Genomic DNA, 25173 nt, shown 5'->3' on the forward strand with positions numbered 1-25173 from the left:
TGAATTCCAAATCATTAAAAGAAAAGCACTAATATTTAAAACACGTCTGTCAAGACTGGATGAATCAAAAAAAAATAAAATATGTTTTTAACTCTTTTTCAAGATGTCTTTTAACATGTTTTATTAATCATTTGTTCTTATATATATATATATATATATATATATATATAATCTGAAAAAATTTTTTATTTATATCTCGGCAGTAGAATGAAAAGCATATCTTATTTTTCTTTAATTAATATTATTGGAATTTTTTCCTTTTTTTCCTTGTACACATTTTTGTGAATTTTTCCATGGATTTCTGCCTTTGGATTATGATGGACCATCTTCTTCCAATTACGGGATTATTGGATTTTACTTGTGCAAATGGAAATTCAATTAACTTTCTTGAAATTATATACTTGGATTTTACCATCACTGGATTATTTATCTTCCACCAGACTATCCATTCATGTGTAATCACCTTTTTCTTCACCATATTCCCTCTGCTTCACTTTTTTTTTTTGTTTTCAAGTAAGATCTTTGACTTACTTGTTGTTTCATCAAATACTTTTGCTTGCAAAATCCGATCCTGCATTTTGCTAATTCCTACACTCTGATGAGAAGGAAAGTATTTCTTTGAAACTCTGCGGATTAAGGACTATCCACTTATCTAGTGTTTCCTTTTCAGATTAAATGTTTTTTACTCATTTCAAAGTGTTTTTTAACTGTTTGATCGTATATATATATATATTATTTTGGTAAAATGTTTTTTCAGTTATATTTCACTCTTTGTGTATACTAATCCTTTTTGTTTAGAAGCTCAATGTATGTTAAATATAACAGAGCATATATAATAGAATAACAATATAGTTACATTCCAGGATCTAAATATTTGATTTTCATGCAAAACAGATCCTCGAGCATGTTGAAATGTACCAAAATTTTAATATTCTGGAGGAGCTGTTTTGCATGGAAGATCAAATATTTGGATTTTGGAATGTAACTATACTGTTATTCTTTTATATGTACTGTGTGGGGTGGAAAGTTACCAGGTTGGTTGCTGGTGTTCAATAATCTACTTCATGGGCAAATAGTCTTTAGTCCTTGTCAACAGTCTACATAAGAGATTGAAAACTCTGACAATACAAGACTGCGTGCAGTTGTTCATTGATTCTGTGGTACGTTTTGCACCAATTAATGTAATCAGCTGTATCAATAAGTGTTAATGGTTCTACTCAAGCCATCAGTACTTTTAACAACTCATTGCATGGGTAATCTATGAATTTGCTATATAAATAAAATTATTAGGCAAGTCAGTGTATGTAGAGCACAAACAGAAACTGTGTCTGCTCAACCAATAACTTGTGAGTTATGTGGCTTAGTTTGTGGGAGCCAAATTGGCCTTGTGTCACACATGTGGCACAAACACAGATAGCAAAGTGTAACAGGGTGGAGTATCAATGTTATTAATATATATATATATATATATCAAAAATGGTAATTAGTAAAAATCTGAAGAGAGTGCTCAATATTATTACAGAGCTAATATATATATTTTAATTACCATTTTATCTGCTTAGTTACACAGGTTTCGGTTACCGAATCGTATCAACAATCCAATAACTTCATCAGACTTTACATTTTCGGTAAAGTAACTGGATTGTTGATATGATTCGATAACCGAAAGATGTGTAACTAAGCAGATAAAACGGTAATAAAAAAATATATATATGATTATCAAAATCCGATGATATAAAATTTAAAAAGGAGGCAGAGAGACCTAAAGGCTTGATGTTTTGCCGTCTTATGCAGGCTTTCTCAAGAGGAATAGTCAATATATATATATAATAGGTAGTGATAAATAAAAGGTTTAAGACTCCTATTTGTACTAGAATTGCCCATAAGGGCCCGTGGTGCAGTAGTCAGAGTATTTGGCAAAAATCAATTGTAAAGTGACCTTCTCCTGAAGGTTCAATTTTCAGTGTCGGTGATCCAAAAATACAATTGCAAATTACTTGAGACCTTGAGGCCTATTTTTACCAGGCTAAAAAGTTTAGTGTTTTGGTAATCATATTAAAATGAAAAAAAAAAAATCCCTCAGATACAAATCTGAGTTGGGAGGCAGTGGCTTATGGTTAGGTGAATGTGAAAACCCCATTCAGGATTATATCTACTGCAGAGACAATCACCAAAGTGTCCCTAAAAACGATTAAAAAGAAAAAACTGGTGGCACTATCATGACTGAAACTAGGTGGACAAGTCAGGGATAGAATGAAATTTATTTGTACAAATATGGTTGAATTGCGTAAAGTATTGTGAAATTTTATTAATGATTCCATCGACAGTTTAAGGGATTATTTCCAGCCCCCAAATCAACAGAGATTAGAGCATTCCTGTAATGATCTAGTCCATTTTGATTGCAGTGTAATGATAATTCTGTGCAGTTCTAGGAGGTACACTCTCCCAGGCTTTGCTTTCTCTCTTTAAGAGGTCAGTTTATTGCTAATTGCCCGAGGCGCCCTTACTAGGAAATGCTGACGGATCTGACTAGGCACTTTTTTTGCAGGTTAGAGTGCCCCTTCTCAACCCCACTTACCGACCCTGATGTCAGTTCTTGCAGTTGGGAGAGAACTAAAAACCTTCCATCGGCAGCATTTTTTGTGGTCAGCGTTTGATGCATTTTCACATGATGCAAAATTCGCTACATAGTTGTGGACGGTGTTATGTACATTCCAAACTCATTGAGATGTTTCTATTGTTAAATATTCAGCCATAATGAAAGCCAGTGTACAAAGAGTAGAATGTTGCAAGGATGGTTTTGACCACAATGAATAAACTTGTGAAAAACAGTAATGGCAAGTGCTCGGTTCAGTCAAGATTTTGTGAAGCTTGGAAAAGGCGGGAAAGTGGTCAATGAAAATCCAATATACTTTCTCTTCCCCACAGGCAAGTTAAAGTGTGTAGACTGCTTTTTATATGTTGCTTATCTAAAATTAAAGCGTGTACAATATTCACAGAAAGAACTCGTCTAGCTACAACCACAGCAAAGATCTTTCCTTTCTCTCTCTCTCTCTCTCTCTTTCTCCCCCTCCCCTAACCAAAAACAAAATGAAACTTTCATGAACTAAGTTTTTCCTTTGAATATTCCATCTGTGGAACTGATATGAGTCTGCTTCCTAATGACTACAGCTGGCCGTGTTCAAGTCTAATGCAAACAAATACTTAATTCATTTCTTTTGAATAATCAATTTCTCTTAAATACTCTTCTCATCCAACCCATTTTTTATTTTTTCGATCCTCTTATGGAGGCAATTATAATCCAACCAATGATATCTTCAACCATTATCCTTGAGCAGCTTCTGGGCTTTAATGATTGATGACCCATGAGTAAATAAAAATAAATAAATAAAAGCTTACTATGCAATCATCATTTTGAGTGTCATTTGCTCAACGTTTTTGGTCAATGTAACCTCTGACCTTCTTCAGGTGTATCTTGTCAAATCTTTCAGTAAAACTCTTGGGATCTTTTTGTCGAACTGGAGAGGGGAGGAATCTGCACTGAATTTCGAACAGAACGCTTTATTTAATCCACATGGGTAGTATGCTCTCATTTCGTCAACTGTGATTGGGTAGAATTCCAAAGTAATTAACAATTATATTTTTGGTCGCTCGCACTGAGAATTGAACCTTCAATCTCCTGGAATGTAACTTTTACAACTGAATTTCACCATTGCGCTACATGGTTTTGCATCTAAATTTGCCCTCGCATTGCAGCAAATAATCAGAGACAGGTTAACGAGAAATATTTTGTGCACATACCTTTTAAGGAGAGTAGGAAGTGGATCTTGGGTCTACTTTCGCCAGCCGTGTAACTCTCACTTTTCTTATTTTGTCCTTTAGTCCCCACATTCCAGGAGTGATGTTTCTGACAAAGAGGGAAGAATTGCAATTTTCTGAATTGAAATCTATTCCATCTTACACTTATTGTAGGCAAATTTTTCACCTTGAAGTATTTTTTTTTTAACCTATTACATCAAGTGGCACCATGCCTTGTCTGGTGTGATTTCCATTAAAAAACGTACCTCCACAGAATGAGATTTAATGAGATTGTACTTCCTCAACATAAATATCACCGACTAATCAAATGAGCAGCAAAATCCCACTCCTTCACTGTAGTAGTCTCCAAATGTTGGAGAACTTTCTACGCAAGCAGTTTCTTTCATTTGACCACTTACCTATGGAATTCTCTCTGCTCAGTTTTCTGGACTCTACCAATAGGGGGTTGATAGTGGCTAAGTGGTTAACGACATGAACTCCCAGCCTAGATGTGCCAAGTTCGAATCCAGTTTGGTTCACAGAAACACTTTCGCATAGGGATGTTGGCAACCTTGACATAGTCCCTCCTGTAAATACTCAATGTCTTTCTAGAAAGAATTCTAACTAATAAGATATTGGGGGCTGAGAGAATGTCAACAATAAGCCATCTGATTCGTATGAAATGAAATGTTTTAAAACAAATGTACCAAAATGCAGGAATTTAAATGTAATGTTAATAAGTATCTTGCTGCACAACTCCACCATTTAGGATGGCCCCTATAAATCTGACTTCTAATCACAGCAGCCTTTTACTTCTCAGTGACAGTACGTGTGATATGTGTAGTTATTATTAAATTAGTTGTAATTTTTTTTTTTTTTTTTTTTTTTTTTTTTTTTTCAATAAATAAACAAAATTTACTCATTTTCTTTTTTTTCATTTCATCTACCGTGCTAAAATTATTTTTTTCTACAAGTTAGGTCATTTGATTTTTTTTAATGTTTTTTTAAAAAATATTTTGTAAGGTTAATTTTCAGAAAACTGAAAAATGTTATGAAATATTTTATTTAATGATTAAAATCTTTTGGTTTTCATGTAGCTGCTGTCTCTCTGATTCTACTTGACTTTTTTCTTGTTCAGGTACCCTCATTCTGAATTTGTAGATTTAATTTTCATATTTCTATTTATTAAATTGTTTAGGTAATTTGATAGAATAACTTTTTAAATTTAGTAATTGAGTAAAAAATTCCATTTTTACTTGATTAATTTTTTTAAATAATTAAAAATAGGAAAAATGATTTTTTTTGTTTTCATTTAATTATTTTTATTGTGCAATAATTTATATCAGTTTGAAATAGATTAAACTTAAAACAAAAACATTGACTGTTTTGGTACAAGAAAAAGTCCATTAATGTCGGTCCACTGCTACAAATTCAGAATAGAGAGATGGGAGTGAGAAAATGCAAAAATAGAATCAGGGAGATAACAACTACATGAGAACCAATCTTTTTTTTTCCTGAGATTTTTTCTGAAAACTTTTTTTCCTAAGATTTTTTTTCTAGTGGTATTAATCCTGAGGTGTCATCCCCTCATGGGGAGAGAAAAGCATGCACACAGTGCTGCTTCATGAAAAAAAAATGATTGTAATCATTTAGTAAAATATTTCATAACATTTTTTAGTTTAATATTTTCCATTTTTTTTTTTTTTTCTCTTTTCTAGTTTAAACTCCATTTGTCCTGCTTTGTGGCTCGCTTTCCCTTTTCCTCTCTTAGTTTAAACCACTATTTTTTCATATCAGAAATGATATTGTAACCATTGTATATTGTTTCATTCGCAGTAATTTCCCCATCTTTTATTTATTTTTTGTTATTTTTTTTAAATTTATTTATTTTTTGTAACATTCCAACTTTAAGTTTTTCTTGCTTATCTGGATTGTTGTAGGAATTTCAACCATTGCTCAAATTTTGGGCGGGAGAAAGCAATCGTGCAACTGAAGTCTATGACCACAGGGAGGGAGTGGAAGCATGATTATCATAATGTCATTTTGAATTATGTATTTTCTGTCATCTCTGAAAGAAAGCCAAACACATCTTCTTTTTAGAAATTTTCTTGAGATATTTTCGGACTTGTTTTGTGGAATGTCAAACCAGGGCTGTGGATCCAGAGATTTTGATCAGTTTTAAGAATGCTAGTAATTAAAGTCAGATTTTTTTTAATCTCCTATAAATAAATAGAAACGGCACTTGCACCAGGCGGGTTGAACCGGTTTCCTCCAAAGGAGGAAGTGCCATGAAAAATATGAAGTTCACAAGCAGTTGCCAGTCACTTGCATAATCAAGTCTGAATATACGAAGACTTTAAAATATGTTAGAGTTGGAGTTTCTATTTACTTGTCTCTCCATGAGGGCAAAGTTAAACTCAAGATCGGTTTTTAATGTAGGGAAAATTTATCTCCCCAAAGCGGGGTACTCTGGATTGGTGGCAAAAATTTAAATTGCCTCAGTAAAGAAGGATTTCTTCTTCACTGACTGACTTTAGACACAGAATGATAGTGTAGTATCAGAAGAGTTGGCATCGGATTAGGATTCTTATGATTTAGATTATTTGGACTACTGTTCTCATCTTGAGTGTTATTTTCAGAATGTCCAGAAGAGTGCAACTAACAATGTAAGTTACACTCTTCTGGAGGTTGAAGGTTCAATCCTCAGTGTGGGTGACACTCAATATACAATTGCAAATTACTTGAGAATTCTACCCGTTTATGGCTGATGGAATGAGAGCATGGTACCCCAATGGATTAAATAATGGATTCCGTTTGAAATTCTGTGCTGCTTCCTCGAGTTTGACAGAAAAATTTCTGCGTTTGACAAGATAGACCTGAAGAAGATGGAAGCTACATCAACCAAAATGTTGTGAAAATAACTCTAGACGAGTAGTCAGATTAATATAAATTATCAAGCCATAAAATCTATAAATTTCAGGAACATGATGTTGGAGTAGTCATAATTTTTGGAATTTTAGGATTTAGTGTCTGGCGTTATACTGTCACAACTTTGTGTCAAACATGCTCTTTATATTATCTAATTACTGGGAGGACTTTGTTGAAATTTCACGGTTACTTTCATTATCTGTATCTGTCATTACTAACTAGCAGAGCATTATCGCTGTCAACCAAGTAGGGCTTTATGTTGTGAGTGATTTTTTTTTTTTTTTCCTCCAAGTGGCGGCTACAAATAATAAAACGCTTATCTATTGTCGATTATGTTTTTTTCTTCATCGACAATCTTCCAAAGCTCATTATTGAGTGAAAAATGTCTTTTCAATGTTTTTTTTATTTTAATAAAATGAGCAAAGTCAAATTATTTAAGCAATAAAAGGTTTACTAGAACAATATACTTTTTTAAATGAAGGTTGTGTAAAAAACATCTGAAGAAATTTGAATATTTATACTTTCAAGTCTTAACATAAAATTCTGTGCATGTTTAGAATTACATTTGTTTGAAAAAAAAAAAAAAAACACAGAAAAATCTTTGTACATACTCATCACAGAACGAAGATTTCATATTCCAAAAATCACATACTTTTGGCTAGTAACTTTTCTATTTGGCTAGTAAATGAAAATATTTAGTTGTCAAAAGTCAATTAAAGATAAATTTGTCCGTAGAACTCTGCCAAGAGAAAGTCTATCGGGCATGTGTGTGTGCAGTGTCGAGATGCATAAAAATGAAAATTGCCGGTGAGAGTGAACAAGAAATGATGATAAAATGATTAGATGCGTAACATGAGTCTTAAAGATTAGGTTTAGGTCAGATGACCTCAGGAAGAGTAAATCTGGGCAGCGTAGGGAGATGTGTTCAGGTTCAGAACAAAAAATTGATTTGGTTACATTAAAAGAATGGTAAGAATGCTGTGTGGTAATAGATGTAGAACAGTTGAGGTAGTGGGGTTAGGAGAATACCAAGGAAATATGGGCAGAAGCAATAAGGAAAGATTTGAGAAAAAGAGGGATAAATAAAGACCTGGTCAGAGATAGGTTACTTTGAAAGTCAATTTCTAAAAGCTGAACAACACGTCAACATGTAAAACAGACGTTAAACCAAATATGATTGTTAAATAAATGTATTGAATTGCTGCAATATTTTTGGTAAAATGAGAAAGGTATTATTAAAAAAAAACAAAAAAAACAAAAACAAACAATTGAAAGGTTCTATTTACAGACGAGGGTGATAGGAACTGACCAATCAAATAAAACGGCACTCTGTCGACTAATCAGAAACCGGAATTACTCCATAAAACATACTGGATCTTTTCGAATTCTGGTACGACTGCATTTTAAATCCCATATTTCAGTGAGGATCATGCAGCAACGCCTGGCGGATGACGCAAACTACCTGGAAAATGCCGAGTTAGCTTATCCAGTGAGAAACCGAGTTGCCAAAAGAGATGTGAGTGAGCTAAAAAAAAAAAAAAAAAAAGAAAAAAAAAAAGGAAACCTTCAAAATTGTTACAAATATAAAAAAAATACACCTTTTCTGTGAAAAAAAAAAAAAAGTTTTATGAAAAATGTATAGATAAACCCCCCCCCCCATTTGTTCTTTGTTCCTTAAAACTAAAAAAAAATAGTTGTTCGTTAATTCAAAGAAAAAAAAACTTTCATACGCAAAAAAATAAAACAACAACAAACAGTTGACAATTAAAAATAAACAATAAATTACATGAAATTCTCACGTTAGGTTGATTATTTTATTATTTTTTTTTTTTTTTCGTTTTTGTATTTACTTCCGTTCGTTCGGTATAATCTGGTGGTTTGCCTTGTTCAAAGGGGAATTTCTGTAGTCATTTTATTGATCCACCAACTTAGTCGGATTTGGATCTTAGAATTGACCTTTGTCTGTTCGTCCATTTGTTCCCAAACTTCTCAATACTCATTACATTTTTCTGAAATTTTGCATGAAGTTACAACTACCCAAGGGAGGAAATGTAACATTCTCGGATTTTGATAAAAATTCTGCTTGCATCCCCAAGGGGTCAAAATGACCAAAAAATGGCACTTTTCGGGACATAGAATCTTTTCTGACCATTAGATTTTGCTGAAAATTACCCAAAAGCAAGATGACATGGATATAGATATGGAAACATAATATTTGACTCTACAGAAGCAATACCTTGTCGTGGTTATAGAGATTTTACTAAAGTTACTTCATTACCTTTTATTCAAAAACATGAAAGGCATCAGTCGGGGGATCATATAGTTTTTGGCTTGTTATATATGGAGATTGTACCAATAAGGTATGTTATAAAATTACATTTAAATAAAAGAATTTTTATTTGGGTTTGCATTTTGTTCATATAAATATGGAGATTAATGTTTCTGCTAAGTTACTTATTGAATCCCTTTTCAACTAATGGATCACTGCTTATCAAGGCCTAGAGGCTACTCAAGAATAAGGATTAAAGAGATTGTCGGTTGGAGTATTTTTCCTCGATGAGAGGAACTCTTACTATTGAACTAAAATCAAGGGGAGCTAACTCCTTTTTCTGTTTCAGGCAGAATTATCTCCGTCCTTTTACCTGTGTCGTATGAATCCTTGCATGGAGACGCGAGAACAACAAAAGATATATGCTGGTGGGCGCCAACAGTAGAATGACTTTGAATTTGGGTAAATGAAGATAGAGATATATTACTTTTATTTGTGATAGTTTTGACACATAAACTTAAGTAATATATAACTAAGACTGATGTAATTTGTATCATACTATGTGTTGCTTTCTTGTAAATAAAATGTCCATGACAAGTCAATTCTGAGTATTCTCATTTCTCTCACCATTTTTGTGTCTTCATGTGCTATATACACTTACACAATTCATCTTTGGGTATAATATTCTACAAGGCATTAATACTTATGATGTACCAACACCCTCATTTATAACAGAAACAATGGGGTTGTAAAGAAAAAAAAAAATCTTGCCAAACTCAGAAACCTGCACAAAATTTTGTACGTAATCACTTTGTCTCCATTCCGTCAGTCATGACCAGATATAAGTCTTTAGTAATTCGTAATTATATTTTTTGTATCGTCCGCACTGAGAATTGAACTCTCAACCTTCAGAAGAGTGTCACTTACAACTTGATTTTTCACTTGTAGCATAATGGATAAATTATTAGGCAAAAAGTCAGATGACGTCAGCTGAAATATTGTGCGAATAGTGCTCGATATGAGAGCATTAATCTGAATAATACAGATTGTATTGAAGTAGGTTGTGGAATAATCTTATGGTATTTTGTTCTACGAATGGAAGTTCTAGGAAAAAATACTTTATATATGTTGGGGATTTAAAAAAAAAAAAAAAAAGTGAATACCCGCTGTGTTAAGAAGAAAGGTCCTATTCGTGGGTTGTGAAATTTTTGAAAAATTGTTTTTTTGATATATGCTGATGAAGCTCAGTTGTACAAAATTATAATTTATGAATTGTTATATACTTGTATGTCAGTACCGCGGCTGAAATAATTGTACGCAAGCTCTTACGAATATAGCATCATTACTAGGATAACAGCATATTCTTTTCATTGTTTTTACTCTAGAGTATATATCCGACACAGACACAATTAATCAACCAAGGATTACATCACTCTACATAAAAACATATAAGATATCAATAGATATATACCTGAGTCAAAACAAGGAAAAGAATATGCTGTTGTCATAGCCCTAGTCATTACTAGGGCTATGACAACAGTTAATATCTTATGTTTTTAGATAGTGATGTGGTTCTCAATTGATTAAATGTATCTGTGTTGGATATATACTCAAGAGTCAAAACAATGAAAAGAGTATTCTCTTGTCATAGCCCTAGTCATTACTATCCCAAGAAGTTAATTAAATATAAGCTATCGTTAATTCATGACCCACACAGCAGCAGCCATAAAGCATAATGGTGAGGAGCTTGGACTGTCATTTGGGCGGTCGGGTTTTGATCCTGGCTTGAGGCAGTTGCCTGTCTAGCCACACTGATGAGCTGTGAAACAGTACTGTATGTGGATGACTATATATATAATTTTAACTACATAACCTTGTTTTGAGAATCTACAAAAAAGGCAGGCATAAAAGTATATTCAGCATTAGTTCAATACAAATAATTTTAATTCAAAAACTCCAGTTCCAGTGTTTTTTTTTTTTTGTTTTTGTTTTTTTTTTTTTTTTGCAATAAAACTATGTAAATACATTCATCATAGTTACTTACTTTCTCATGCAAATATTAAATAGCATTTTTTCCACAAAATTTCAAATATTTTTCTTCATGCTGGATAAAAAGAGCTAAAGATTGAAATAGAAATAACTACATACTGTAACAACACTGTTCTAAGAAAGATATAAACACGTTTTTTGTTTTTTAATTGTGTTTTTTTTGTTTTTTAATTTGTTTTATTTTCCAGGGCCTGGGTTAACAGTTCGCCGTGGCAGTGAACCTGCGCTTGTGGGACTTGGAGAAGATGAGCCATCTCCAAGTCTTACTGTTAAATCTGAAACTCCAATTGTACATAAACGTTGGGCAACATTTGGAAATGATACGGAGTTCACGTCTTCTACATCCAAACAGGTAAGTCCTATCTTTTAATCTTTGTTTCTTTTTGGGTTTTTTTTTTTTCCCGTATTTTTCATTTCTTTTTTTCTCCTGCATTTGCTTTTAATTGAGGCTTTCGTGTGCTTTTGGCAATAACAACAAAGATTTAACAGAACTAATTTAAATAAATTGTTTATTTTTCTTTTTTTAAATGGAAACTAAATAAATTGGTTTAATAATTACGTGATTACAGGTGTTATGATTCCGTATTTTTTAGATGAGGACTGATTATTCATATTAGTTTGGATTCTTTGGACTACTCATCCTGAGTGTTATTTTCACATTTTGACCAATATAATCTCCAACCTCCTTCAGGTGTATCCTGTCAAACTCTGGAATCTTTCTATTGAACTCTGGAATCTTTCTATTGAACTCTGGAATCTTTCTATTGAACTCTGGAATCTTTCTATTGAACTCTGGAATCTTTCTATTGAACTCTGGAATCTTTCTATTGAACTCTGGAATCTTTGTGTCGAACTCTGGAATCTTTGTGTCGAACTCTGGAATCTTTGTGTCGAACTCTGGAATCTTTGTGTCGAACTCTGGAATCTTTGTGTCGAACTCTGGAATCTTTGTGTCGAACTCTGGAATCTTTGTGTCGAACTCTGGAATCTTTGTGTCGAACTCTGTGGAGGGGGTGATCTTTCTGTCAAACTTGGTGGGGGGGGATCTTCCTGTCGAACTCTAAACTGTCACTCTAAACAGAATTTCGAACTGTCACTCTAAACAGAATTTCGAACGGGACTTTTTTATTTAATCCACAGAGGTAGTATGCTCTTATTCCGTTAGCCATGACTGTGTAGAATTCCTAAGTAATTTGCAGTTGTATTTTGAGTGTTACCTGCTCTGCTGATTAAACTCCAGAAGAGTGACTTTTATAACTGAATTTTACCAAATACTCTATCCCTTGTGCCATGGGTTTGACAGAAAGATTCCAGTTTGACAATATAAACCTGAAGAAGCTCAGAGGTCACATCAACCGAAACGTTGTGCAAATAACACTAAAGATTAGAACGGTGACCCAAAGAATCTAAATGATATGCATCATTGCACGTCTGTTTTGAAAAGCAGGAGCATGTCTGTATTTCTAAAAGTTGATGAAATTTTGTTTTACTCAATTTTCTAACTTTTTGATATTCTTCAGAATAAAAACATGAGAAATGAAGCGAAATTTAACATTGCATCAGTTTTGTGACAGTTTGCATATTTAGATTGTTCGTAAAACATTCAAAGAATTTTTAAAAAAAAACGTTTATTTAATACAAGTTGTCAAAATAAAATATAAACGGCCTCAACTATTTTTAATACAGGAAAAGTGGTTATAGTCAGCCTAATGTACTGCCTAACTTCCGGCGTAGCACTACCGGAAGCAGTGACAAGAGAAATCTATTCCTTCACTTTTATTGTTCTTCAGTATTTCTATGGTGAAGAAGCGATTTATTGAAATAAAATATAAGAAAAGGGCATTATCGAAAGTATACAATGAAAATTAACAAAATTATACGGATAGAAATAATACAATTAATCTTTATTAAATTATTCATTACTTAAAAAGATATTTCGAAAGTTTCAATTATTCTTTTTAAAAAAAAAAAAGTAAAACTAATTTCAATAATTTTTTTTTTTTTATGTCAGACGAAACGGCCGCTCTTCTGTTCATCATAAAATTTGATTTTCTTTTTTAAAAATAAAACTATTTGATCTATTTACGTTATTTTTGAACTATGATATTCTCGTTTCGTCATGGGAACGTAGATTATTACTTTATTTTTTTGTTTTAATATGGGGGAAATTCTGGACAAGAATCGAAAGTTTTGGAGAAACAAACGTTGATTAACTCAGCGTCAGTGTAAGATTTGGATGAGAACAGATTGAAAACTGAATAAATGAACAAATCAAATTTTTTTTTTTTTTTTTTTTTTTTTTGAGATTACTGGCAGTATTTATCCGGTGTTGTCCGGATGGAGACATTTTTATTTTATTTTTTTTGCTTTTCTGAGTAAGGCGAAATTTTTCATGTTTTCAAATAAAAGAAAATTAAAATACAAACTTTTGTTTTGAGACCTAGAAGATTACATCTCATAAAATACCTTAATACTTTTTTTTTTTTTTTAAATAGGATTTTTTAAAAATTGTCATTTTGTTTTATGCTAATCTAGTTTTCTTTTCTAATTTCAATAAATATTCAATTAAATTAAATAATTAAAAATAATGATTATAGGTATTCTGAGAAGATTTTTAAATAATGGACGAAATGGACAACATTTGATTAAGTGCGTGGTTTAGTAGCATTGGACTTGAAAATGGATATGTTGCAATGGAACTGCAGAGAAGCAGTTCCATCGCAACGGTTCCACAGACGTGAGGAGGGGAGGTTTATAAAAAAAAACCCTGTTTCATGAAAATTCTGTTTAGTTTTAAATGCATGAATGAAAAAAGCTCTGAAGTGTTGTTAGGGTTTTTAGGGAAGAATATTTTATAGAGATAAACAAATTGGAACTCAGTCGAGCAAAAAAGAGGAAAAAGCAATAGAATAGAGAAAGATTAGTGATATATATTATTTCGGAAAACAAAAAGCGTAAAACAAAATTAGGTGCAAGGCCAATCAAAAAAGCAAGGAGAGTGGTCTATGGTCATCTTTGTCACTGTACCTTTGATTTGTCTAAACTAATCTGAACTATAGTTCTTAGTCACCATAATACCACATACACACCAGGAGCCGTCTTAAAATTCCCAAATCAAATCTTTCTTTTTTTGGTCCTGTGAGAAAGAAGCTGCAGGGAATCATCTCCCATTGTGAAGGTCCTGGATATGACCTTCAACTATATCTGATGGTGAGGCCCCAGCTTGTGGGCTTTGGGGAGTGTGGAGCCACCCTTTAATTGCAATTGCTTCCAGATCCACTCTGACCCAGAGTGGTAGTAACTGTAGAGTCCCAACTATGGGTTAAATAGAAACCGACTTGAAAAAAAAAAACAAATATATTCTATTAAAAAAACTTTTTCTTCAAAAATCACTGGATTCTGCATTAAATAACCTGAAAAGTATTGATATGCTGTAAAACAAAAACAACCAACCAACCCATTGTGAAGTTAATTTTGTGCTCTGTCCAGGCTGGAAAGGGTGTTCTGAGTGACACCTCCCTAGATGTGGCAACGGTACTTCATCTTGGAACTTTTCTGACTTTTTATATTTAACCTTTTTTTTTTTTTTTTTTTGAAACGGTGATAAAAGTTTGTTGCTCATTTGTTATTCATTTGATATTTTAAAAAGTCTTTTTTTCTTTTCTTCATTCTTATTGTTTCACACTGGCTTCCATTTTGCTAAGTTTTATGTAATAGTAGTTTAAAATGTTTCTAGAAGCATCGGCGTATCATGTATCAAGTAATCTAGAGAAATTGTAGAAATTACGAGACGTTTTTATCAGTTTAAAAAAAAAAAAAAAAAGGTCATATCGTGTAAATTTCTCATGCGAGAGAACAGACAAGTGTCATATGGAATGTTTGTTGAATTACAATCAAGTTAATACTAAGACTAACCAGCAGTATCACTTGGCATTGTCCAGGAATAAAAATGGTCCTTATATATTAGAAAGGCGAAAGCAAAAAACGCATTATATAGATGTCATATTAAAAGTGCAAAAGATAAATTGATTTTTTTTAATACTCTAAGGAGGAGGAGGAGGATCGCCGCTTATCATGGCCCAAAGGTTACTCGAGGATAAGGATTAATGAGTCTCGTGGAGACAGTGAAACAACACTGTAATGATCGGTAATGGTGATACTTGGATATCCATCCATCCATACTTCGATTCATGTCAATGTGATTATGCCGTATATGATACTTGGATATGGTTTGATTATATAAGAAGACGGCTTAACAAGAACCTTTTTAGGTTAGACTTGAAAACGACCATGTTATATTCAGCTAGGAAGCAGCCCCAGAGTATTGTTCTGCAGATGGACAGTTCTAGGAAAGAAACTTTGAAAGTTTTGCTTAGTTTTAGGCACTGATAGAGAATAAGAAAAATTGTTGGCAGTTGTTGTAGCTAGGCAAGTATTTGTTGCGAATGTTTTGCAGGGGGGAGGGGGATCCTAGATTGAAGCTCAGTCGAGCAATACTCAAACACTCCATTATTGAGCACCTTGATTCGTCATATTCGGTTTAACAGCTGATTTACATGCTGACATATGGTGGACGGCTCTAAGAAATTGACTTTAAATTAACCTCCTCCTCACCATTTATCCCTGTTTCTCTCGAGTCCATTTTTATCATTTCCTTCCATGTTTTTCTTGGCCTTCTGACAACTGAACCTGCTATCTTAACTGTTCTACATCTAAGATTTTCATCCATTCTTTCAATGTAGCTACACCAATAAAGTCTATTCCTTTGTATGCATCAAACTATGCTGTCCAGATTTAAACATATTATTCTCATATCATTTCTCTCCATGCAACACGCATCCTCAACCCTCACTGACCAGGTTTGACTTCCATACATTATCACACAGCAAACACGTCTGATAGACTGTTCCTTTGATCGACAGCGGGAACGCTCTGTTGCTTAATAATGACGGAAGTTCTCTGAATTTACTCCATCCACTCTTTACTCTTGCAACCACACTAGCACCTACTCCACCCTGTGCTCCTATGTTATGAAGGTAGCAAAACTTCTCGACAATCTTAATAGCTTCATCATCGGGATATAGAGTAATTCTCTGTCGAATAATCCACGTCTTGAAATCCATATCCTCATGTTTTTGGGGGAAACTTGCACCACAGATTGACATCATAAATTTTTTTTTTAAATTCTGAAAATTTGAATCTGCAAGCGGTTGCTGATTTATAGCATTTTTTATTTATTCATGTTTACATTTTTTTTTATTGTCTTTTTACCCTACAGTACCATTTTGATGTAAGGGGCTACTATCTGGGACATAATTTGCAGGGATACTATGTAGGGAGTTGAGCAGCAAGATGTCTGTTTACATTGCACTTGAACTTCTGCATATCAGTACAGTCAGGGAAACAGGAACCCAGAAGGGAATTCCAGTCTAGCAGTTCTTGGGAAGAAACTATTACTATAGAAAGCTTTCTGGCATCTGTGAATCTCTACTGTGTAAGGGTGAGATTTTTGCTGCTTGTTGGGTTTGTCAGAGGTATTTATGTTGAGGAGGGGTACATGGTCTTGTAGTTCATCGGAGCACCTACTATTAAAATACTTGTGAAATAGACAATGGGATGCAACATTTCGTTGATGGGAAGAGGTTGAAGCTTAGCCGACAGTGCGGGACCTATTAAATTTGCAGCTCTCTTTTGAACCCTCTCTAAGAGGGAGACATGGTAGCAGGTGCACCAGCCCAAATGTGACAACAGTACTCCATACATGGCGAATGGTTGCTTTGTAGAAGTATAGGATACTCTCAGGCATAAGTAACTTTCTAGCACGGTAAAGAGAGCCCACCTTCTTTTCAGCAGCCTTGGTCATGCCCTTGATGTATCTGTTCCAACTCGTCTTCCCTGTGAACGTTAAGCCGAAGAGTTTGAACAAAGTACTTTCAGGTAATGTATCATTAACCATGGCTATTTGTGGTTGAGAAGGTTTCTTGTAATTATTGAAGGAAACCAGCTTAGTAATTCCACTATTACAGACTGGAAGTTTTCCTGTAGGGTTTTCTGCTTAAATCATGCAAGATATTGACCGCTTGGAGTTACATGCTTAAATTTTTATCATTTTTTTTTAGTTTTTATGATGTCCGTTTGCAGTGCAAGTTGAAATATCTGAAGATACGGGTTTAAAAATCCAAAGTTTCTTGATGACTTTTTCATTGAATTATCAATATACTTTCTTCACGTATGAATTCTCATACATCTGTATTGCCTTACATGTATGCAAATTGGTAACAGTCTCTTTCTACCAATAATTCCACTGCATTTCTTGTGTTCCTAATGTTTGCATTTACCACAAAATATTGAATTGTACCGGATTCCCTTTCTACAAACTGAGAAGAATTTTTTCCTTTTTTTGGTTTGATGGAATAATAATCGCCATCATTTTGATTTCTTATAAAAAGCTATTTGATTTTGTTATAGGGCTTTGTTATAAATAAAATAAAGTATAGCATTGTCTTTGCCGTTTATAACTGTTTGATATATATTTAGATCTTGTAGGGAAACACGTGACTGACTTGACTAGCATGTGTGCATGATTCAAAGGGTCGGTCGTGGAGCAAAACGAAAGAGAAAGGAAAGGAAAAAATAACATGGCGAGACAGTTTGTTTTATGGTAAATACTCACGCGACTGTGAATGTTTATGAAAATAAAACTGGTCTATAAAAGCGAGCGTGAAGTGAGCATGAGACGAGTAAATTAGAGAACCAGCCACAGTCATCCCATTGAGATTAACCGGAGGGGCCTATGCAGTCTACCTGCAACTCGGGGATGAACTAGACTGGAGTGAACTCAAGGAGAGCCTGTATACAGTGCTTGGTACGGATCCGTTTGTTGCATAGCAACAGTTCACGAGCCGGCAACTTCACCCCAAGGAAACATTTGACGTGTGCCTAGCCGATTTACGGAAGTTATTTGTACCGTTTGGTGGAGTCAATGACAAGATATTAAGCTGTGCCTTTTTAGTAGGCGTACCTGAGATCAGTAAACTGTTGTGGGCATCATCACGAATTGATAAATTGACAATGGGCGAGTTATTGGCCCGTGCTCGAAACATCTGTAAGGGATAGTAACCAATTGTAGCAGCAGCAAGTATTCGACATGCAGCATTTGAACCACATGGAGGCAATGTGGATTCTCTCCCAGGTAGCAATAAGTGCGAGAGCCCAGTGTGCTATAAATGTGGGGAGGTCAATCATTTTGCTAAAGAGTACCAGAGTCAAAGTAATATAAGGAGTGTGTATCCACAAGCACAGAACAGTACAATGCTATCAATGTTATCGCTGCAATAAGTTTAAGCACATCTCGCAACTGTTCAAGAAACAAAGTTGGGGGCAAGGTACTATCGCCACTCTTGTCCCCTGTCAACCAATAAACACAGGATTGCCTGTCATTGGCGTTAAAATTGACTATGTACAGTGTTCAGCACATATAGACATGGGGTGTTCCCAGTCTATAGTTAGTGCACATTGCTGTCAGATGTATCGGAAGCAACCAGTCAGCGTTATGAACATCAATGGCTTATCCGGAATATGTTGTAGTATAGGGACTGTCACAATCTGTACTGGTAAGGGTAACACAGCTGAAGATAACGTTCTGGTGATGCAAGAAAAACCCTTTGGCTACGACATGTTGATTGGAATTGATGCAATACAAGTACTAGGAGGCGTCATGATGACAGCGACTGGAGGTGTAACACTTGGAGGAAAAGAAGTCTGTGCAGCTATGTCTATTGAGGAAAAAGGCTTCTATGTTACGTTTGATGGCAATGAAAGGGTGTAGACTGCGAAGTGGAAATGGACCACGAGCCGGGCACCAGATTGGCTGTGGAACACCATTCCAGAGTATGCAGTTTCTACCAAGAATAGGGCAGCATATGAAGAACTTCAGACATGAATTGATAACGGTTGGTTAATACCATACGCATAGGAACGCCTGGGACAACACAAAGGATTAATTCAGCTCAAACAACTGTTGAACAACCTACTAAAGACAAAATTCGGCCCGTGATGGATTATCGAGAATTGAATCAACATTTTAATGCTTTCACCGGAAACGCAAATGTGTGTGCTGCTAAGCTAAGAGAGTGGCATCAGAAAGGGAGTAATGTAGCACTGCTGGATTTGAAGAGAGCCGACCTGCAGATATGTGTCGATGAGTCAATTATGAGCATTTCAGACAATGATAATCAAGGGGAAACGATATTGTTTGACATGTTTAGGTTTTGGCCTAAACATAGCACACTTAATGATGACAGCTATCATTAAAACTGTTTTGATGCAGGATGAGACCACAGTAAAAGCTGCTTCAACTTGCATTGCCGACATCTACGTTAATGATTTTTTTGTAAGATTTTATTTGGAGAAAAATTGTTGGATCTGGGTAAAGGACTTTGTTTTTAATTGCACCCCAGGACTGAAAAACATACTATTACAGCTCTGATTCTTCAGTAACTAAGATTTTTCCTGTTATCTATAATATAAATATCACCTGTCTGTTTAAATGTATGAAAGTATGAAAGTATGTTTGTATGTCTGCCTAAAACTTTTGACAGAGGTGACGGATTTTCACGAGATCGGTATTGTTTTGAAGCTCAACATTTTGGATGACAAATATATCGAAAAATTGTCAGAAAACATTCATTTCTTCACCCTCAACTGGGCAGTTTTCTACAAGAAGGGGTCGATTTTTTGTGAGCCATTTTTGAAAGACATCGTAGCAGTTGGATTGACTTTGCCTAATTTAACGTCCCAAACTTCCAGTTGGTCATGGAGTAGCAGTAAGACGTCAGATTTTCTTTCACTTTCTTTTCTACCTTTGCGTCACGGGTTCAAGCATGCCTGCCTACTACCACTTTGCATACCGAGCACCTATGCTAGTGTGTGTGTGTGTGTATATATATATATATATATATATATATATATATATATATATTATATCAAAGATACGGAAACTTTTTTTATGCCTCTTTATTTCTATACGTTAATATGCTAACTAATATATAGCAACGTAGTACTTAAGAGTAATGTTTTGATAGTATTAGTATAATTATTTATTTACTTATAAAGCTATATATTACTAGCAGGGAGACCCGACATTGCTTGGGATTGAATGATCAGCAGATGTTTTACCCTCCGATATTTTTGTCATCAAAATCAATGAAATCGACCATTTTTAAATCAAATCGATTGATTGTCTGCTCTAGTCGGGAACCCATTGCAGTATATTGGGAGGAAGCATTACATGCCTCCTTGCAGTGACTTAGTCCACATTATATTGTAGTTTACATTGCACTGTAGAGAACCTATTGTTGATTTTATCACATTATTTTTATATAATGGCTTGAATTAAAGTTTAAAATGCAAAAGTCAAGTATTATGCTTCCAACAGAAACATTCATTTTGAACGCTCCCCTGTCATATCAAAGAACCTACTGTTGATTTCATATGCTGAGCGTTTCTGCTTGTGTGGTAATAAAACTTCTCAAATGCACTTGTCATGTTAGGCTGTATAAGGTGTTAACTTTGGTCAAAATTGCCTGTTCTCTCTTGCATCGGAATCTTTTAATTATTGATATTTATCGAATGTCTTCGATACAAAACCTATCTTAGAACATTGTCAGATACATAAAGTACATTTGTGTGAAATTTCATAAAAATCGGCCCAGTCGTTGCGGAGTTTATAGAGAACGAACTCGCACATACAAAGTTCCTTTTCTATAATAGAGAAATTTTTTTAAATTATTATATTTGTAAAATAGTAACTGAATAATTGTCTATATCTGTATTTAGTTATTAGGGAAATAGTATTTTCCACTGGAGAGCTATAAATTTAACAACTATCTTGTTTTTTAAATCTCTGAAACAGCTACATGGTAAACAGCTGATGATCTCCGTTTTCTATTTTACCATTTAAGTTGGTTTCTTTGTTTTCCGTTGTTATATTCCTTTTGTAATTGAGAATTTTCTAGCAGTAAATCAGCCTATGCAAGTGCTAAATCTGCAATATGTTGAACTTAGTATCAATAGGAATTTAAACTTTTTTTTTTTTTACACAGTGATCACCACTTATCAAGGCCCGGAAGCCACTCAGGGATAAGGGTTATTGCAAGTACATTACGTTAGTGTGGAGATTTGATGAAGTGTTTACTTAAGGGGGCGGTTCATTAGGAATTTGTTAACATTGGACTTGAAGACATCCAAGTTGTAGTCCGGTGGGAAGCAGGCAGACGGAACAGAGTTCCACAGGCGTGCAGTTCTAAGAAAGAAGCTTTGTTCATGGAATCCGCGTTTTGATTTAGGCACAGATATAGAGTGGAGGAAATTTTTCACAGTGGATTCAGCTAGACGGGTGTTTTTTGTGAAAGATTGGCGAGGGGGGACCAGAGATTGGAGGTCAGACGAGCACCTGCCATGGAAATAACGATAAAACAAGGACAGGCTCGCAACGTCTCTTCTGTGGGAGAGAGGTTGCAGGGTAGAGAAAAGGGCATCCCCCACTAAGCCACGAAGTCTATTTTGTACTCTGTCAAGGCAGGATAGGCTGTTTTTTGCAGCTCCTGCCCAGATATGGCAACAGTATTCCATCCTTGGACGTACTTGGCTTTTATATAGATAGAGAATTGCATCAGTAGTGATATATCTTCTGGAGCGGTAGAAGGATCCCACCATCTTTCCAGCGACCTTGGCAACAGACTTGATGTACGTGTTCCATTTCAGATCAGGAGTAAAGGTCAAACTACATTTGCTTTATTTTATTATCGATGCCTCCGTTCAGTCTCTAAAGACAAAGGATACCTCCTGTAAGGGCAGCCGCGCATGTAATTGTGATGCAAAGGGTTGTGCAATCACACCTCTCCTGAATTGGTACTGTTTGAGTCCTGTGACAAAGAGAAGTTCAGGATGACTGAAAACAATGCTGAAATAAGCGGAGAGCACATACATCACTTGGAAATCTCGTACTGACCAGATTCAATGTTGCTTAACTTTGGTGATCCAGCCGGATTATGCCATGCTATTTTATTATGTGTGTTATAAAATACTCGGTTTCTTTAGATGTATATATTATGTCTGTCTATTTAAGACAGTTCTTATTGTTGAGCACTTATGTTAAAATGAAATAAGTCTGTCACTTAAGCCTACGTGTGCAGATCGTGATGTTAAAATCATAAGATCACTCTCAGCCTTCTTGAATGACATTTACACTTTATATAAATATTAATTTCAATTATGTTCTCACCGCAATTAACATTGGCCGAGTGGTTTGTTCCTTGCTAATGGAGTCAGAGATGGCTTCGTGGCCAGGTTCGAATCTCCCAACCGGTGTCAATTGTGACTTCCTGCACTGATGATTCCTAAAAAGGATAAAACACTAGTGTCTGTAAGCACTAAAAAGTAATTATAGTAATATATATTAATATGAATGACTTTATTCGATTAGGCCCTCTCTTTCTCTGGACATTTCGTTTGTCCTTATGTTACAAATGCACTGATGTAATTGACTAATGTACATGGATCAATAAACATAGAAAAATAGTATTTAGAATGAAATTTATCTATTATATGCAAATACATTAGAATTACTTTTTTCGTTATGTGAATTTAACTGATTGAAAAAAATCCGTAATTCACAAGGCAGGCAGAATCAAATCTAGATTTGCCAGATGAAATGCTATATATATATATATATATATATATATATAAATGAACCGACAGCAGGTGCTGTCGGTTCATTTACCTGCAAACAATAACGTCCATTACACTGGACTCCTTTAATTACGGTTGGTTATTTTTATTCTAATATTGAAGTCTGTATAAACTGTCCGCATGAACTATTTTTCCATTTTTATATTTTTATGTTTTTAAAGTTTTGTGATTACAAATCATAAAACTTTTAGTTTCATCCTATGCAGCAATTAGCAAATACATAGAAAGGTTAAAAGTTTTTATTGTGACTATTGGATTGTTTTGCTGTTTTTCCTGTGATTAGAAGAATTTGCATTCTTTGAAACTCCGCGGATTAAGGAGCACCTAGGTATCAGCTTTGAAGTATTCTGTCGAATAAAAACTTTTTATAAATTTCTACTTTACATATGTTCTTATTATTTTATATATATATAGGATGTCGAATTTGACTGATTTTTCTTTATCTATTATATATATATATATATATATATATATATATATATATTCTGTTTAATCTTGGAGCTTTTTTAATGTTTCCTTCTTTCTGTTTAATCTAATTTAAATATTTTAATCAAATATGTAGAGGTTAATTGTGCTAATATTTTTACCATATGCTGCACTTCCTTGGATCTTTGTAGCTTTCTAGCTTCCATTAACAAATTGTCATGGCTAATTAAACTTTATGCAAGTTAGAAGAGAATTCAGTAAATGAACACATGGTTTTAATGTTATCTTAAAACACAAGTAAATAATCTTGTTTTGGCATTAGAGGAATAATTAACTAACATTACTTTTTTTTTTTCCTTCGACATTATGATCCGTTTAAATCTGGTTTTGTTTCATGTTTTAATTAAGATAATGTTTTTCAGACAGAATTTTTGATTTTGTTTCAAAGAAATTTTTCTATTCAAATATAAATTTTTTAAACAACGCAAAGTTCCTTCAAATATCTCAATAGTGCAAGATTTATTTTTTTAACCGTTTTTTTTTTTTTTTTTTACAAGGACCTAAAATTCATTATGTTTGTAAAAAAAAAAAAAAAAAAAAAAAAAAAATATGAATAAAAAGTTCAGTATATATGTATTTTAATTTTTCATGGTATGGGCACTCATCAGTACTCGGATATAAAAAAACCCTACTAAATGAATGGATTGACTGCAACGAAAGTATTTTCTAGTTAAAGTTTTTTTGTATGTAACTGAGCACTGATAAGTATTCATTAGTGTTGGATCAATTAATCGGGAATTGAAAAATGGGAAATTTTTGAGGTATCGGAATTGGAAAAATGTGTTCCTATTTTCCGATGCCAACTTTTATTGGCTTTTTTTATTTGATTTTCTTCAAAGAAAAATATTCTACCACTGATAGTAATACTAAAATAGTGAATATCTGTTGATTTTAAACTATTAGTAAAACTAAAATCGATAGATCATCCCTCACAAGTGTATCCTTACATTTAAGAAAATATCTGCACAGTTAATGTGTTTTTATGGTAATCATGAAAAATAACAACTTTATAGTTAAATATGTACAGATTTAGAAGGAATCGGTAATTGTATCGGAATTGTGAATTTAATATGGATTCAGTAATTCTATCGGAATCGGTCAAAATCATGGAATCGTCCCATCCCTAGTATCCATACTATGAAAAATTAAAACGGTAATATAGCGAATTATTACCAGGCCACTCTGCCTTGCCCAGTCATAAAATATACATAAATATTATATTCTAATTCATACAGAAACTGAGACCTGCATGTATCATGTTTTTTTTCTAAATAGTTCACTTCTTGTAAAAAATAAAATATTTTTTCTTATTCTTAACGTAATCTGTCATGTGAAGGATTCATGCATGCACATTCATGAAATAGTTGACAGATAAACATCCGATGACCCCCCCCCCGTACCAATTTTTCAATATTGATCCCTTAGTAGCCCTTTTTTCTAAATGAAAACCGATTAATAAATTTTTCACATGTCTGAATACCCTATATACCAAATTTCAAGTCTGTAGATTAAAAGTTCGTTGAGTATGTAGGTTGAGAAGTGACCTCATATATACACACACATTCTCGCTTTTATAGACATATAATAGATATGTTAGTATGGGTTGAAACAGTCGTTTGCCCTTATAATAAATAATGGGATTCTTTGACGAACATAATGAATTCCCTATAAAGAAAAAAATGGTTAAAAAATTGATATAATTTTTGAAATATCACAATGGGAATTAAAAAAAAATAACTTAAGCTTAAAAAATCAATGAATTAGTATTTATTTAAATGTTATTTTATAGAGTGCTCGATGTTATGAATTAAAAATGTAACAGAGCTGATATAATTCTTAAATTTTTAATTCAATTTATCTGATTGGTTTTATTTACAAATAAAATTATAAGA

At 33.8% G+C, this 25173-nt stretch overlaps 1 protein-coding gene across 6 annotated transcripts in view; it reads left to right on the forward strand.

Moving 5' to 3' along the window:
- LOC145263764 (partitioning defective 3 homolog) overlaps positions 1–25173 on the forward strand; it is a 522695-nt gene that overhangs the window by 322496 nt on the left and 175026 nt on the right. For all 6 annotated transcript variants that reach the window (XM_080120803.1, XM_080120802.1, XM_080120805.1 and 3 more), the window contains exon 5: positions 11233–11396. In XM_080120803.1, coding sequence (XP_079976929.1) covers positions 11233–11396 — 164 coding nt within the window. The remainder of the gene's footprint in view (positions 1–11232; positions 11397–25173) is intronic.

Source organism: Euprymna scolopes, chromosome 39 (assembly GCF_053919585.1).
Source record: "Euprymna scolopes isolate OS-2025 chromosome 39, ASM5391958v1, whole genome shotgun sequence".
In the NCBI taxonomy this organism is placed as follows: Eukaryota; Metazoa; Mollusca; class Cephalopoda; order Sepiida; family Sepiolidae; genus Euprymna; species Euprymna scolopes.